At 36.7% G+C, this 18,119-nt stretch overlaps 1 protein-coding gene across 1 annotated transcript in view; it reads left to right on the top strand.

Moving 5' to 3' along the window:
- The window catches only part of LOC127878822 (sushi, von Willebrand factor type A, EGF and pentraxin domain-containing protein 1-like), a 48,305-nt gene that overhangs the window by 20,718 nt on the left and 9,468 nt on the right, over window positions 1-18,119 (top strand). Inside the window, exons 29-33 of the mRNA XM_052425348.1 lie at window positions 1,362-1,529; window positions 3,779-3,949; window positions 4,805-4,960; window positions 5,283-5,450; window positions 5,768-5,944. Coding sequence (XP_052281308.1) covers window positions 1,362-1,529; window positions 3,779-3,949; window positions 4,805-4,960; window positions 5,283-5,450; window positions 5,768-5,944 — 840 coding nt within the window. The remainder of the gene's footprint in view (window positions 1-1,361; window positions 1,530-3,778; window positions 3,950-4,804; window positions 4,961-5,282; window positions 5,451-5,767; window positions 5,945-18,119) is intronic.

The following is an 18,119-nucleotide window of genomic DNA, read 5'->3' as shown; positions in this document are numbered from 1 at the left end:
TCGCAGTTTAGGATGTGCATATTTCAAAAACTGCCGATAACTTTGTCAAGTATTATTGGATTTGATATAACATTGGCACAAATAATCATTATGTATTGAAGCGTGTGGTTTAAACGTCGTTGTCACAGAGGACATCTACATTGTGTGCATAGTTCTTTTATGGTATTAGTGATAGTTGATGTTCATAGGCTTAACGTGTAGTACCAGTAACAAGGAACTGCTACATGAAAGCTGTATAACCATCTCAAATTATGTGTTGCAAACAACACGCATTTCTATGTCTGATGAAATATGGCTCGGGATTCAGTGTCTATCGGACACTTTCCTAGTTTACAAATGTATTGATGCTACCGCAACGGTGTATATATGCACGCAAGTTTATGTACATAACTTAATAACATTTGGTTCTAATTGGTTAAATAAGCTCTGTTTACAAGAATCAAGTGTTTTGAAAGTTTTCTAAGACATGAAACAAACTGTGATCAGTTCAAGTAAAGGTATGATATCGTTACTCGGCATTATGTGGATGCGTGAAAACACCGCATTGTAGATGTGCTTTGACCGTTGTCAACCTGGACCAATAGGATCTAGCCAGTAGCCAGTATAGGTTTTAGTTCACCCAATTTACGGTTTATATGACGTGCGTCCTGCGAAATATACCTTAATTTCACAATGTTAATTGAAATACTTATGTTTATGGTGTATGAATATCTTTTCGATAAAAAGCGTAGTTATTTTGACAAAAACAAATGTGTAATTAAGGACCCATTTGTATTCAGAGTGTAAAAATTGTTATGGCAAAGCGTTTGCTTGTTTGATTACCATACATCTTAAGTTTCAGGAACGTTTTATGTAAGTATGCTTCACATATGTCGGTATTTCTGTGTGTTGAGTACATCTGCTTTTGGGTTTTTATATAAATTGATTTAAGCATCTTATGCTCGTTATGTGCACGTACTTCTTCTGACATACATCTGAATAATCGTTTGACCTTTTCATCGGGACCTATTGTTCTTTCTTTTGTACACCAACAACCGCTATAAAACTGTTTGTCGGGCGGAAAATCGATATTTATTTTGAAATGGTATACAATTGATTTACGTTTGAACTTAAACGCTGCGATATAACGAAAACTTCAAAAACGGTTTTGCCCTCGACGAACAGGTTTTAGATCACTATTTAAACTATTTAATGATGCTGGAGGTACATCAACATTTTTTATAAGCAACACATTGCTCACAGATTGAAAATTTAATGATGATGTTCGCACCGTACAAGTCGGTTATTAATATGAAATTAAAATTAAAGCTGAATGGATGCAATCCATCAATATTTAGTGAAGGTTTTGAATATTTTTACAGAGTCGTGTTCAGCTGTTCCAGTTGGTGCAAACAGAACTTATTCTAAGACAACAAACGGTACTCACACAACAATCAACTTCACGTGCGACTTGGGGACCACAATGCTGGGTTCTCCAGTATCCACGTGCTTGTCAGCAACTAAGTGGTCAAGCAGCAATCCTCAATGTGGTAAACACGATAACCTTCTATATAATACAGATCATAATCCCCGACATGTAGCCGAACCGTATTAGAGTAATTTTGAAACGTTCGCTAAACAGCCGAGTATATACTTACATTTTGTTCGAGTTTTTTTAAGTCAATAAATTTATATGGCACTTGTACTTTTTACTTGGTAAACACGATAACCTTCTATATAATACAGATCATAATCCCCGATTTGTAGCCGAACCTTATTAGAGTAATTTTGAAACGTTCGCTAAACAGCCGAGTATATACAAATATTTTGTACGAGGTTTGTTTTAAGTCAATAACATTGACATGGGATTTTGATTATACGATTTTTAAAATCGTGTTCGAAAATCTGAGTGAGAATCGTCGAGCTTACTTGCGCATTTCCACAAAAAGCGAGTTTTATTTTACACGATATAAAATTACAATTTGTTTAACAACCTTATAATTGACCTATATCAAATTTATGGAGCACCTTTTTTTATCACAAACAAACATTGACATGCATATGAATCTTTAATAAATGTTAATAGTGCAGTTCAGTTAATGTTGACGACGTCAGTTCATCAAAGTGGTGACAGCTGATCAGTAAGTAAACAAATTTAAAGCTAATGACAGCTCTCATTATGTTATTGGCGTCGCACTGAAGTGCGGCGACTAGTATGTAATACGTTTTTTTTCGCTTATGGGAGAAGTTATTTTACGGATCAATGTATATATTTTTGTTGTCAAAATATCTTGCATAGTGGTGTTTTTTGTGTAAATTAGTGTAAATAAGTACTGCATTTGTGCCTATTACATTTACTACAACATTTATTGCCAATAATGCAAAGCTAATTGTTTTAATTCATAACTGATCACAGGGACTGGGCAATATTAACAGATCACAGGGACTGGGCAAATACGCGAACCGGTGAAACTTACTGGTTTTGTATAAAAACAAAACTTCTTTGTTCTACTATCCTAGCAACCACCTAGAAACTAATAAAGGCGCTATAGAGCGCGAAGCGCGACACGTATTATTAATTTTAATAAGCCTTGATGAAGGAAGCAGTCGCGTATCAATGAGGAGCACCATCACAGCACCCCAGTCTCATTACTATCAAGTCCTCCTACAGTTTTTTTTAAAGAACCACATATAGAAAGCCGCAGGCCTGACCCGTATCTTGCCAGTGGTATGGACCCTTTTGTATGGACCTTTAACCCCGCTCACTATCCAGCGTTTAAACTTCCGGGTTTACATTTAAACCGACTATTAATAGCTTATTAATATCTTAGTTAGAAGGTGATTTTTCAAGCGGTTTCCGTAGTGTAGTGGTTACATGCTCGCTTCATATGTGAGAGGCCCAAGGTTCGAGTATCAGTAGAATCAAATTTACTTGTGTTCTATGTTAACTTTTTTTTTATGTAGACATTTTAGTTTAAATAAATATGCTGTTTTATTGTAACCATTTTTTGTTTTTATTATGCGCATGAAATATATGTGTGAGAGGGTCGGGGGGGGGGGGGGGGGGTTCATAAACACATTAAAACTTTTACAGTGTTTTCATATCAATGAGTACTCAACCCATATCGTAAATGAGCAACGTAAGATTACGTTCAGAATCATCTCCCCTTGAAGTTGAAAAAAAAAAAATGAAATAACGCTTACAAGATGAAGCAGATTTTTTAAAACTTACACAGTTCTGTTCCATTATGGAAAACTGCACACGGATGCCAGTAAAAAAAGGAAACCAATGAAAATAAAATGAACTATGAAATATTTGGGGGTTACTACACAAAATCATAGATACTGGTTATTTGGGGGTTATAACACAACATCATAGATAATGGTTATACCAGTATCTTTTTCTATTTTGCATAAAATAATCGGCTAATATATAAATATTTACAGTAGAAAAAAAATCCTTCCATGTAACTTCATTGAGTGCCTTTTACACTGAAATTCACGACGCCTTTTGATGCTTTGCATCAATACTTATCTTGTATATAATACTAAAATATTTATATTAGCTGGCCATTTGGAAAACCTGGCTTAATGCATGTGCGTAAAGTATTATCCCGCACAGGCTAACTTAGGACAAAACTTAATAACCCAGACCGGATTTTCGATTAGGAGTTAATCTCTGCACCGACTAATACCTGATGATACTTTATGCGCTCACAAATTTAAAAAGCCAGGCTTTTCCCAGAGGTCGACTTTAATGCTAGAATTTATGTTTGTTATGGTTGTATCGGAATTGTAGTGTCGTGTGAATCCGTTACTAATGGAAACGGAGCTGTAGTTTTATCAACCGACGGCCTTAAGACGACTGCCAAGATCTCGTGCACAATTGGTTACCACCTTGACACTGGCGGCACAGACACTGTGGTTGAGTGTGGTACGGACGGGCAGTGGAAATCTCTCTCAAAATGCAGTAAGTAATAATTGAAAAATCGACAACTGATATGAATATTTTCGTCACAAAATAAAATAATTTAAATAATGTGATTTTTTTAACCGAAACAAAGTGAACCGTGTTAAGACAAAGTAATAGTCTAGAAACATTATAAGGTTAAAAATTGAGGTCAACATTCGTAAGTGGTTCATTTGAAGTAAGTAACAACTTCCTCATACAAACAAGGACAAAATAAACAACACTACAAGCAACTGAAAAAGTGGAGAAAGCCGCCTTTGAATGGTCTCTGCAAAGCCTACACATCAACTATGAAGTTGTATTTTGTTGCTTATTATGGTTACAGTTAATGAAAAATATTTGTCAGCTCAAGTTTTGTGCACGAAGTTTAAAAATCAAGTAGTTTATATCCCACCGTACAAGTAACAATTGAGAGAGACAACCAAATATCACTTAATTTATAAATATTGAATACAATATTAATGTGTATTTATTTTATGCTTTCCGGTGGTTTAAAGAGAAATATCAGTGAATTTAAACTGAAAATTTCACTGTTTCAAACAATGAAAATTATCAGTGAAAATTATCGATACTTTTCGTTAAATGACGTCATTTTTTGACGAAATGACGTCATTTTCCCAGCGAAATTCTTTATTTAAACTCTTTAACAATGTATATAATCTGTGAAAAAAAAGCATAAAATAAAAAGAAAATTTGTTGGGTTCGGTGGATTATCGATTTATATTCACTCGCTGCGCCACTCGTGAAAATATTATTTTCAATGATCACTCGTGAATTAAAATCGATAATCCACCGAATCAAACAAATATCCTCTATTTTTTTTACATGTATTAAACACGGTTATTTCTGTTTCAGTATGCGATGATCCACCGTCGATCAACAACGGCGCCGTTTCGGCAAACGGGCTGGTTGCTACGTACTCGTGTAAAGTCCAATTTGCTCTAAAGGGCATTCGCAATCGAGCCTGTGGTAGCAACGGACAGGGCTGGGTCGGCTTTGAGCCAACTTGCAGTATGTATTTTGATTTACTATATTACAACATTAACCAAAACAAAAAAGCGTCATGATTCGGTGCTTTATAAAGTTTGTAAAAAAATGCATCAAATGCTCCACAAAATATACGTTAAGTTAGTATATATGATGGAACGAAGAAAAAACGGACAGGCTCCGGTCTTGTACTTTACGTATTATCAATTAAAATGTATCTACAAAAAAATAATTACACATTATGAAACAATTAAAAAGCAAATATTTGCAAGGAGGTTCCTCGGTCTCCTATGCATGTATGCTAGATATGTTGTCATCTCTTCAGAAATATCAATATTACTTTCAGATGCATGCAATGCCCTTATGGCGCATGTGAACGGGGATACAAAGTTTTCCACAAATGGCACTGTCACTATCGCAAGCTTCACGTGCAATATTGGATCAACATTGAGCGGAAATTCCACAGCAATATGTATTGAAGATGGGATCTGGTCAATCGGGGTACCAACATGCGGTAAGACACCATTATTGCTTCGTGCTTATTATAATTTTTGTGGGAAAATATATAAGTGGAATAAAAATATACGTATAGAAGTTTACGAATGTTACATTTGAGTATGCTTTTGTCAGATGTCTTTTATTATAATTCCGATGAAAAGGTTTCATGTAGATTTTTCTTAGCCCATATTTACACCATTTGAATGACATTTATACGTATTTTAATTTCAAGTCGCTAAAAGTAAAGTAAAAGCATCAATATATACTAGCAACAGTCTTATTCAATTAATACGCTCTGCGATGTTCACGTAATGTGCATTGCTTTACATGAAGTAACCTGTCCGCCGCTGACTAATTCAACCAATGGTCAATACAAAATGTCGACCGACGGAACAGTAACCTCGGTGACGTTGGTCTGTAACGAAGGATACCAAGCGAGCGGAGCGGCATCGATGATGTGCATGCCGGATGGAAAATGGAACTGGCAATTGGATCAGATCAGCAAATGCGGTGGGTATTAATTGTGTTTAATTCGAACGAAGAACATGTCTTAAAAGAGTTTAATTGATGTCGTTCGTCAAGGTCAAAATCGTTATGGCCCCGGCAGGTTAAAAAGTAGATTTTACCTTTCATTTAGCACCAAGACCGATTGCAACTGTTCTTGCATACTTAACACAGCTCTATTTTACGAACGCTATGTATCACCTAAATAACGCAGACCTTGACAATGGTCATTTAAAGTGATATTATGGACATTTTTCACTGTTGAATTGAGCTGAAAAGAATTAACAGGTCAAAAGAGTTAGTTAAAATGTAGTTACTGACCAATTATCTACAACTTATCTTGCTACCAGTTGTTTCTAAAATATTTATATTATATTCGATATTTCACATAACTCACCCAGTCCTCTAAGCCGAAATGATCCGTAAAACAAAATTGTGTCTATGTGTCGTATGAACGAATCTGCATTAAGACTCACATCGTACATCGAATCATTTCTGTCGTCAGTTGTCAAAACGAAAGTACTGTTGATATTCAAATGCATTATTGTTCTTTTTCCGGGATATTGTTTAAGTATGTTGATGCTGCATTAACAAATATAAGTGTATATGAAGTGAAAACACCAAAAATAAACAACGGTTGCAATAGACACCTATAAACTGTTAGATGTCCATAATATCACTTCAATATTCAGAAAAAAGCTAGTTCCTTTGTCATTTACCATTTTGTCTTACTGTAACACCGATAAAAACACATTTACACTGACACAGTTTCAGCTGTAAACCTCTCCAATCAATTTTTGTCATTCAAAAATACTTTTTCTTTAACCGTTACATAATTTGAATTCGAAATAATTCAAATTATTCATACGGGGCAGGTTGTGCAGCTTTTAGAGTTTCTATGGCAATTGAAATGCACATTAATTCCTTAAACCACGGTTTAACAGTTAACTATATTGTTAAGAGACTTTGAACCCGGGTTCAAAGTGCCGTTTGCGCATTAATTCCTTAAACCCGGGTTCAAGACGTTGAACCGCGGTTCAAAGTCTCTTAACTATATAGTTAAGAAAGGTATGTGAAGTTGGCTGTTAGATGTTAGCTGTTCTTCAAATGTTTAAAACAGAAATGCACAGCTGTGCATTGGGTGTTAATAAGATGTTTAAAACAGAAATGCACAGCTGTGCATTGGGTGTTAATCAGATGTTTAAAGTAGAAATGTACAGCTGTGCATTGGATGTTCGTCGGATGTTTAAAATACAAATGCACAGCTGTGCATTGGGTGTTCATCAGATATTTAAAAAAGAAATTCACAGCTGTGCATTGGGTGTTCGTCAGATGTTTAAATTAGAAATGCATAGCTGTGCATTAGGTGTTCGTCAGATGTTTACAATTTAAATACACAGCTGTGCATTGGGTGTTCATCAGATGTTTAATATATAACTGAATAGCTGTGCATTGGGTGTTCGCCAGATGTTAAAATAGAAACGCAAAGCTGTGCATTGGATATTCGTCATATGTTTAAAATAGAAATGCACAACTGTGCATTGGGTGTTCATCAGATGTTAAAACAGAAATGCACAGCGGTGCATAGGGTGTTAATCGGATGTTAAAATAGAAATGCACAGCTGTGTATTGGGTGTTCGTCAGATGTTTAAAATACAAATGCACAGCTGTGCATTGAATGTTCGGCAGATGTTTAAAACAGATATGCACAGCTGTGCATTGGGTGTCCTTTAGATGTTTAAAATAGAAATAAATAGCTGTGCATCGGGTGTTCGGCAGATTAAAATAGAGATGCACAGCTGTGCATTGGGTGTTAAACAGATGTTTAAAATAGAAATGCACAACTGTGCATTGGATGTTCGTCAGATGTTAAAATACAAATGCACAGCTGTGCATTGGATGTTCGTCAGATGTTAAAATACAAATGCACAGCTGTGCATTGGGTGTTCATCAGATGTTTAAAATAGAAATGTATAGCTGCGCATCGGGTATTCGTCAGATGTTAAAATAGAAATGCACAGCTGTGCTTTTGATGTTCGTCAGATGTTTAAAATAGAAATTCATAGTTGCGCATCGGGTGATCGGCAGAAGTCTAAAATAAATGCACAGCTGTGCATTGGGTGTTCATCAGATGTTTAAAATAGAAATACAAAGCTGTGAATTGGGTGTCCGTCAGATGTTAGATAGAAACGCAAAGTTGTGCATTGGGTGTTCGTCAGATGTGTAAAATACAAATGCACAGCTGTGCATTGGGTGTTCATCAGATGTTTAAAATAGAAATGCACAGCTGCGCATTGGATGTTCGGCAGATGTTTAAAACAGATATGCACAGCTGTGCATTGGGTGTCCTTTAGATGTATAAAATAGAAATGAATAGCTGCGCATCGGGTGTTCGGCAGATTAAAATAGAGATGCACAGCTGTGCATTGGGTGTTAATCAGATGTTAAAAATAGAAATGCACTACTGTGCATTAGATGTTCGTCAGATGTTAAAATACAGATGCACAGCGGTGCATTGGGTGTTAATCAGATGTTTAAAATAGAAATGTACAGCTCTGCATTTGATGTTCGTCGGATGTTTAAAATACCAATGCACAGCTGTGCATTGGGTGTTTATCAGATATCTAAAAAAATGCACAGCTGTGCATTGGGTGTTCGTCAGATGTTAAAATTAGAAATGCATAGCTGTGAATTGGGTGTTCGTCAGATGTTTACAATTTAAATGCACAGCTGTGCATTGGGTGTTCATCAGATGTTTAAAATACAAATGCACAGCTGTGCATTGGGTGTTCATCAGATGTTTAAAATAGAAATACACAGCTGCGAATTGGATGTTCGGCCGATGTTTAAAACAGATATGCACAGCTGTGCATTGGGTGTCCTTTAGATGTTTAAAAAAGAAATAAATATCTGTGCATCGGGGGTTCGGCAGATTAAAATAGAGATGCACAGCTGTGCATTGGGTGTTAATCAGATGTTAAAAATAGAAATGCACTTCTGTGCATTAGATGTTCGTCAGATGTTAAAATACAGATGCACAGCTGTGCATTGGATGTTCGTCAGATGTTTAAAAAAGAATGCATAGCTATGTATTGGGTGTCCGTCAGATGTTTAATATATAAATCCATAGCGGTGCATTGGGTGTTTATCAGATGTTTAAAATAGAAATACATAGCTGTGCATTGGGTGTCCGTCAGATGTTAAAATAGAAACGCAAAGTTGTGCATTGGGTGATCGTCAGATGTTGAAAATTTAAATGCACAGCTGTGCATTGGGTGTTCGTCAGATGTTTAAATTAGAAATGCATAGCTGTGAATTGGGTGTTCGTCAGATGTTTACAATTTAAATGCACAGCTGTGCATTGGGTGTTCATCAGATGTTTTAAATACAAATGCACAGCTGTGCATTGGGTGTTCATCAGATGTTTAAAATAGAAATACACAGCTGCGAATTGGATGTTCGGCAGATGTTTAAAACAGATATGCACAGCTGTGCATTGGGTGTCCTTTAGATGTTTAAAAAAGAAATGAATAGCTGTGCATCGGGTGTTCGGCAGATTAAAATAGAGATGCACAGCTGTGCATTGGGTGTTAATCAGATGTTAAAAATAGAAATGCACTTCTGTGCATTAGATGTTCGTCAGATGTTAAAATACAGATGCACAGCTGTGCATTGGATGTTCGTCAGATGTTAAAATACAAATGCAGAGCTGTGCATTGGGTGTTCATCAGATGTTTAAATTACAAATGCACAGCTGTGCATTGGATGTTCGGCAGATGTTAAAAATAGAAATGCACAGCTGTGCTTTAGATGTTCGTCAGATGTTTAAAATAGATATTCATAGCTGCGCATCGGGTGTTCGGCAGAAGCTTAAAATAAAAATGCACAGCTGTGCATTCGGTGTTAAACAGATGTTTAAAATAGAAAAATATAGCTGTGAATTGGGTCCGTCAGATGTTAATATAGAAACGCAAAGTTGTGCATTGGGTGTTCGTCAGATTTAATGCACAGCTGTGCATTGGGTGTTAATCAGATGTTTAAAATCGAAATACACAGCTGTGCATTGGATGTTAATCAGATGTTTAAAATAGAAATGCACAACTGTGCATTGGATGTTCGTCAGATGTTAAAATACAAATGCACAGCTGTGCATTGGATGTTCGTCAGATGTTTAAATACAAATGCACAGCTGTGCATTGGGTGTTCATCAGATGTTTAAAATAGAAATGTATAGCTGCGCATCGGGTGATCGGAAGAAGTTTAAAATAAATGCACAGCTGTGCATTGGGTATTCATCAGATGTTTAAAATAGAAATACATAGCTGTGAATTGGGTGTCCGTCAGATGTTAATATAGAAACGCAAAGTTGTGCATTGAGTGTTCATTAGATGTTTAAAAATAGAAATGTATAGCTGCGCATCGGGTATTCGGCAGATCTTAAAAATAGAAATGCACAGCAGTGCTTAAGATGATCGTCAGATGTTTAAAATAGAAATTCATAGCAGCGCATCGGGTGTTCGGCCGAAGCTTAAAATAGAAATGCACAGCTGTGCATTTGGTGTTAATCAGATGTTTAAAATAAAAATGCACAGCTGTACATTTGATGTTCGGCAGATGTTAAAAACAGATATGCACAGCTGTGCATTGGGTGTCCTTTACATGTTTAAAATAGAAATGCATAGCTGCACATCGGGTGATCGAAAGAAGTTTAAAATAAATGCACAGCTGTGCATTGGGTGTTCATCAGATGTTTAAAATACAAATACATAGCTGTGAATTGGGTGTCCGTCAGATGTTAATACACATGCATAGAAACGCAAAGTTGTGCATTGGGTGTTCGTCAGATGTTTAAAATACAAATGCACAGCTGTGCATTGGGTGTTCATCAGATGTTTAAAATAGAAATGCACAGCTGCGCATTGGATGTTCGGCAGATGTTTAAAACAGATATGCACAGCTGTGCATTGGGTGTCCTTTAGATGTTTAAAAAAGAAATGAATAGCTGTGCATCGGGTGTTCGGCAGATTAAAATAGAGATGCACAGCTGTGCATTGGGTGTTAATCAGATGTTAAAAATAGAAATGCACTTCTGTGCATTAGATGTTCGTCAGATGTTAAAATACAGATGCACAGCTGTGCATTGAATGTTCGTCAGATGTTAAAATACAAATGCAGAGCTGTGCATTGGGTGTTCATCAGATGTTTAAATTACAAATGCACAGCTGTGCATTGGATGTTCGGCAGATGTTAAAAATAGAAATGCACAGCTGTGCTTTAGATGTTCGTCAGATGTTTAAAATAGATATTCATAGCTGCGCATCGGGTGTTCGGCAGAAGCTTAAAATAAAAATGCACAGCTGTGCATTGGGTGTTAAACAGATGTTTAAAATAGAAAAATATAGCTGTGAATTGGGTCCGTCAGATGTTAATATAGAAACGCAAAGTTGTGCATTGGGTGTTCGTCAGATTTAATGCACACCTGTGCATTGGGTGTTAATCAGATGTTTAAAATAGAAATGCACAGCTGTGCATTTGGTGTAAATCAGATGTTTAAAATAGAAATGCACAGCTGTGCATTGGATGTTCGGCAGATGTTTAAAACAGATATGCACAGCTGTGCATTGGGTGGCCTTTAGATGTTTAAAATAGAAATGCATAGCTGCGCATCGCGTGATCGAAAGAAGTTTAAAATAAATGCACAGCTGTGCATTGGGTGTTCATCAGATGTTTAAAATAGAAATACATAGCTGTGAATTGGGTGTCCGTCAGATGTTAATATAGAAACGCAAAGTTGTGCATTCGGTGTTCGTCAGATGTTTAAAATACAAATGCACAGCTGTGCATTGGGTGTTCATCAGATGTTTAAAATAGAAATACACAGCTGTGCATTGGATGTTCGGCAGATATTTAAAACAGATATGCACAGCTGTGCATTGGGTGTCCTTTAGATGTTTAAAATAGAAATGCATAGCTGCGCATCGGGTGATCGAAAGAAGTTTAAAATAAATGCAGAGCTGTGCATTGGGTGTTCATCAGATGTTTAAAATAGAAATACATAGCTGTGAATTCCGTCAGATGTTAATATAGAAACACAAAGTTGTGCATTGGGTGTTCGTCAGATGTTTAAAATACAAATGCACAGCTGTGCATTGGGTGTCCTTTAGATGTTTAAAATAGAAATGCACAGCTGTGCATTGGGTGTTAATCAGATGTTTTAAATAGAATTGCACAACTGTGCATTGGATGTTCGTCAGATGTTAAAATACAAATGCACAGATGTGCATTGGATGTTCGTCAGATGTTAAAATACAAATGCACAGCTGTGCATTGGGTGTTCATCAGATGTTAAAATAGAAATGTATAGCTGCGCATCGGGTATTCGGCAGATGTTTAAATAGACATGCACAGCTGTTCATTGGGTGTTAATCAGATGTTTAAAATACAAATGAACAGCTGTACATTGGGTGTTCGTCAGATGTTTGAAATAGAAATGCATAGCTAGATCGCGATTGGTAAAATACATTTTGTTGAAAACTCAAACAACACATTCGTGATCGAACTTTTGTATTTTAGATTGTAATTTTAAGTATATAAGAGAATTTGCATATTGTTTACCTTAATGATCAAGGTTAAAGGGACCCGTTAAAACGAGCCAGGGTAAATCAGTATTTATTAAATTTAAACGCACATATCACTTTTTTTGCCAGAGATCCATTTGTCTGATTATATGATTGCTTTACTGAATCAAGATTTTTCAAATTGGCTTATATTTATCTTATTTGGGAACAGTATCAGAAAATGAGTGTCTATTTTTGAATACAAACTAATTTGAATTTCCATGTCATTAACTATTCACACGATGAAAATGGCAGGTAAAACTGTTTGAATATTGAAATGAAAAACAATGCATATTCATTTCTGAATGTTTATGCGCCAAATAATAAAACACTACGAAATTCGTTTCTAAAAAATATTTCAGAAATACTAAACTCTCAGGGCATCAAAGTAATAGGTGGTGATTTAAATTAAATAAACAAAGCCATTGATAGAAAATCTATATCGAACACTTAAATAAATATTAACTCCAACCTTCATAATTGAATTAACAATAATAACTTAACATATACAACAGCAAAACTAAACATTTTGTTTTCAAATTACTTTGTACAGATATGCGTCAGTTTAAAATCCGGTTTAAACAACATGTTCTGACACGGACATGTTGCTTGAACAAGGGCTGTTTGTAAAACATGCATGCCCCCCATATGGGCTGTCCGTTGTAGTGGCAGCCATTGTGTGAATACGATTTTTGTCAATGTGACCTTGACCTTTGACCTAGTGACCTGAAAATCAATAGGGGTCATCTGCGGGTCACGATCAATGTATCTATGAAATGTCATGATCCTAGACAAAAGCGTTCTTGAGTTATCATCCGAAAATCATATTACTATTTCGGGTCACCGTGACCTTGACCTTTTACCTTGTGACCTCAAAATCAATAGGGGTCATCTGCAAGTCATGATCAATCTACCTATGAAGTTTCGTGATCTTAGGGGTATGCGTTCTTGAGTTATCATCCGAAAACCATTTTACTATTTCGGGTCACCGTGACCTTGACCTTTGACCTAGTGACCTCAAAATCAATAGGAGTTATCTGCGAGTCATGATCAATCTACCCATGAAGTTTCATGATCCTAGACTATGCGTTCTTGAGTTATCATCCAGAATCCATTTTACTATTTCGGGTCACCGTGACCTTGACCTAGGGGTCATCTGCGAGTCATGATCAATGTACCTATGAAGTTTCATGATCCTAGGCCCAAGCGTTCTTAAGTTACCTGGTGGACGGACCGACAGACCGACCGACAGACAGACCGACCGACAGACCGACCGACAGACCGACATGAGCAAAGCAATATACCCCTCTTCTTCGAAGGGGGGCATAAAAACGATTATCATAAGAGTTTTAAGAAATCAGAAGTACATGTATACGTACACTGTATTCATTGGAGCATCGCTTGGTTGCTTAAACATACAGAAAACAGTTGTACCTTACGATACGGCGAGTTTTTGAAGTACAAACCAAATGTTTATATGTGTTGTTGCCGACATTGCAACCAAAGTACAAACACAAGTATTATATTTTGGACATGTTTACAATGTACACTGAACAGATGTCCACTCCTTCGCGTGATGTTAAAATACAACGCGTTTACCACTTCAAGTGACTTGATTAGTTCACTAACTATATATAATATAATACGAATATGCATTACGTATTGACAAGGTTTTCCAATTACAAAGAACAACTATTAATTAGCTTTCCGCATGTTCAAAGACTATTATTTAGTCTTCACAGCTAAAAAAATAATACAACAAACAACATTCATTTAAGGGTAGAGGGTGAGACAATATTGACGATAAATGACGCACAAAATTGCACTGCAGCTCCAAAGTGCACAACACACTGTGTTCAGGTGAGCTAAAGTCGCAAAGTTTATCAACAAACATGTGATATGCATATTTTAGACAACATACAGTGTGATATTCCCGCAAACCATCGATTGTTCCTTCAAAATACTTGTTATATTCACACAAATACCCAAATCACACTCTACAATATAAAGCATGTGTCGGGAAGTAGTTCAATGCATAATCAGGAGGTGGTAATTTCAAGTGCCCCACCAAACCGTCATACCAATAACATTGTCCATCGAGAAAAACCAGAGCACAAAAATGTCCATCGGTGAACATTGTTACACCTGCCAGAACATACATGTTTCTATTAATTTCTATATTTGTTGAATTGACAAGACTTTCAAATGTAAGCCTGTCATATACGCACTGTTCATAAACACGAACGACAAGAACTGGGCTCATTTTAATCAAGCTGGTCACTTCCTGCCTTGGACCTAAACATTTTACAGCATCCCTACAAATAAACAAACAAATATATACGTACTGTCCTTGTAATGACGAAAATAACATAATAAAAGCCTGTCATATATTAAACTCATTATCTTAAACAAGTGGGCCATGGGCCGAAAACCATTTTACTATTTCGGGTCACCGTGACCTTGACCTTTGACCTTGTGACCTCAAAATCAATAGGGGTCATCTGCAAGTCATGATCAATCTACCTATGAAGTTTCATGATCCTAGGCGTATGCGTTCTCGAGTTATCATCCAAAAACCATTTTACTATTTCGGGTCACCTTGACCTTGACCTTTGACCTTGTGACCTCAAAATCAATAGAGGTCATCTGCGAGTTATGATCAATCTACCCATGAAGTTTCATGATCCTAGGCCTATGCATTCTTGAGTTATCATCCGGAAACCATTTTACTATTTCGGGTCACCGTGACCTTGACCTTTGACCTAGTGATCTCAAAATCAATAGGGGTCATCTGCAAGTCATGATCAATCTACCCATGAAGTTTCATGATCCTAGGCGTATGCGCTCTTGAGTTATCATTCAAAATCCATTTTACTATTTCGGGTCACCGTGACCTTGACCTTTGACCTAGTGACCTCAAAATCAATAGGGGTCATCTGCGAGTCATTATCAATGTACCTATGAAGTTTCATGATCCTAGGCCCAAGTGTTCTTGAGTTATCGTCTGACAACCACCTGGTGGACGGACCGACCGACCGACAGACCGACCGACAGACCGACCGACAGACCGACATGAGCAAAGCAATATACCCCCTCTTTTTCGAAGGGGGGGGGGCATAATAAGCATGCATGCGTGAAAATTATTCGATATCAATGTATTAATAATCAAAGCACAGATAAGTAATAACATATTTGCAGGATACAATACAAAGTATATCAAAATGTTAACTAATTAACAACTTCAGCATAAAGTGACATCGATTTTGCAAAAAAGGGAATTCATCGCCCGTGTAGCTTTGCCATTTAGTGTATTCGTGGCAGGTATAAATGAGCCCCACTTGACGTAACAATACCAAGATAGTTGAAATTGCTAACTATTTCAATATCTTTTTATGTGCAGGTCCATTTGGATTTTTTTAAGCGCGCCCCATTATCGGAAAACCATTATTTTTGTATGGTCATTATTAACAGTTAGATTCTATTTATCGCGCGTCACTTTCCGACTTGACTGAAATTTCGGGACCGCGAGAATCGACGAGAACTCGCGATGCCACAAATATTTGTTTATTAAAAGATCTTTGGACAGACGGAAGGACGGAAGGACGGACTGACGGACGGGCAACGCCAATTCTTCATCCCTCTGCTTTTAACGGGAAATAAAAAATACATTAATGATCAGAATACACACACATTTTGAATGGTAATTTAATTGAATTCCGCGCTTATACCGCTTATTAATTTATTAGTTATAATGTTGCTTCAAATCAATAACAGTAATACGAACAAAGGTAATGTTACGATTTGAATGTGTACATTATTTCACATATATAATACGCTAAAAAGGCTGTGTGTGACGCCGACCCTAATTAAAACCCCGGGCCGAAACTATGTGCGCCCGACAGGCAGTGAACGGGTGGTCAGCGTGCACTAGGTCGCTTCCGGGGGATAACTCTTGTTTGTCCGAAAGGGGCCCTTAAAGGTGCATACCCACTCACATGTAAAATGATCCATACTACGCTAAATAAGCTGTGTGTGACGCCGGCCCTAAACTACCGGTAAATAGGATGTTTATTAGGCTATAATGGGTAAATAGAATGCAGGTTTCAACCTATGTAATTAATTTGTTAAGTAGGCTAACTTTATTGAAGAAGCTACTAAATAGCCAAGACCGGAAGTTTTTTCGTGATTTATTTGATATACTTGCTAATTGGCCTAAACAGGCTTAACGGGCTGATACAAATGCTAAATAGAGCGAATGTTTTTGCCCATTTAATATTCTTATTTAGTATGCTAAACAGGTTCAAAGGGCTGCTTTATAGGTTAATATGGGCTAAATAGGTTGTATATTTCAATCGACGTACTTAACGTGCTAAACAGGCTGAACAGGCTATTCCATAGGCTAAAAAAGCTTAATAGGATGTTATAATCTTGCTTAATGGGCTAAACAGGCTTAAGAGGCTGTTAAATAAGCTAAATATGATGTATGTTTCAACTTATGTACTAAAATGGCTTAATAGGCTAAATAAGCTAAATAGGATGTATGTTTCAACCTATGTACTAAATAGGCTAAATAGGCAAACTTCACACACGTGGAAATCGCACGCAATCTTATGTCTTAATGCTTTTTCACGGGTGAAATTCAGAAAAATAATTGTTGCAAACCCGTGTCGACTTAATTTGTGGCCAGTTGTATCCCTTGTTAGTATAAATACTATAATTACATTTAAAAAAAATCAATACTCGAACCTGTCATTTTGACTATCTTAAAAACATAGACCACATTTATTCAACTTCACTTTTGACTTTGTTTCGGTAGAATAGTAAGGATTAGCGATTTACTTACATAGTAGGTTGGTTAAAAATATTGGTGAGGGGGGGGGGGATGCGGAGTAGTAACACGTTAATGCCAATACATGAGAATGAATGAAGATGAAATGGAAAGAAATTAAACGAAGCATAACATTTCTGGTGAATATTTTGATTGTGCTTATACATGGAACATCACCAAAAGGGAGTATTATAGTATAACTGACACGTGACATGTACTGTAAAACGCTCATGCAGTAAAGTTAAATCGATTGGCAATTGGCTTCGAACATTTGCTTACATGGTACTCGGCGAAAAAGGGCTTAATGCATGTGCGTTAAGTAAACGATTAAGTGTCTGGATTTTTGCTCACAAGAGACTTCCTTTAAACAAAAATACCATTACATAATAAGGTGTCGTCCCTGATTGGCCACTGCAGATTGCACAGGCTAATCTGGGACGACACTTTACTCACATGCATTAAGCTCCGTTTTCCCAGAGCGTTACTGATACCTACCGGTGGTTGCTAGCTCCAATTTCTTTGAGAACAATACTCCATGCGCCACAACTGATGTGCGGGTTAAACACTTTTTGATGGTGCCTTCGAAATGACCCGACATCCATAGTAGGGTTGTGTACTTTAGTATTATATTAGATCACGGAGTGTATATTGATCTGGAGTCCGTGATCAGATTGACTAAATGTTTCCTGGTAATTTCTTTACAAAAAGTAAATGTCCTCAAATAAAACAAAAATGA

The sequence above is a fragment of the Dreissena polymorpha genome, chromosome 4 (genome assembly GCF_020536995.1).
Source record: "Dreissena polymorpha isolate Duluth1 chromosome 4, UMN_Dpol_1.0, whole genome shotgun sequence".
Lineage (NCBI taxonomy): Eukaryota > Metazoa > Mollusca > Bivalvia > Myida > Dreissenidae > Dreissena > Dreissena polymorpha.
This window is presented reverse-complemented; position numbering and strand designations above follow the sequence as displayed.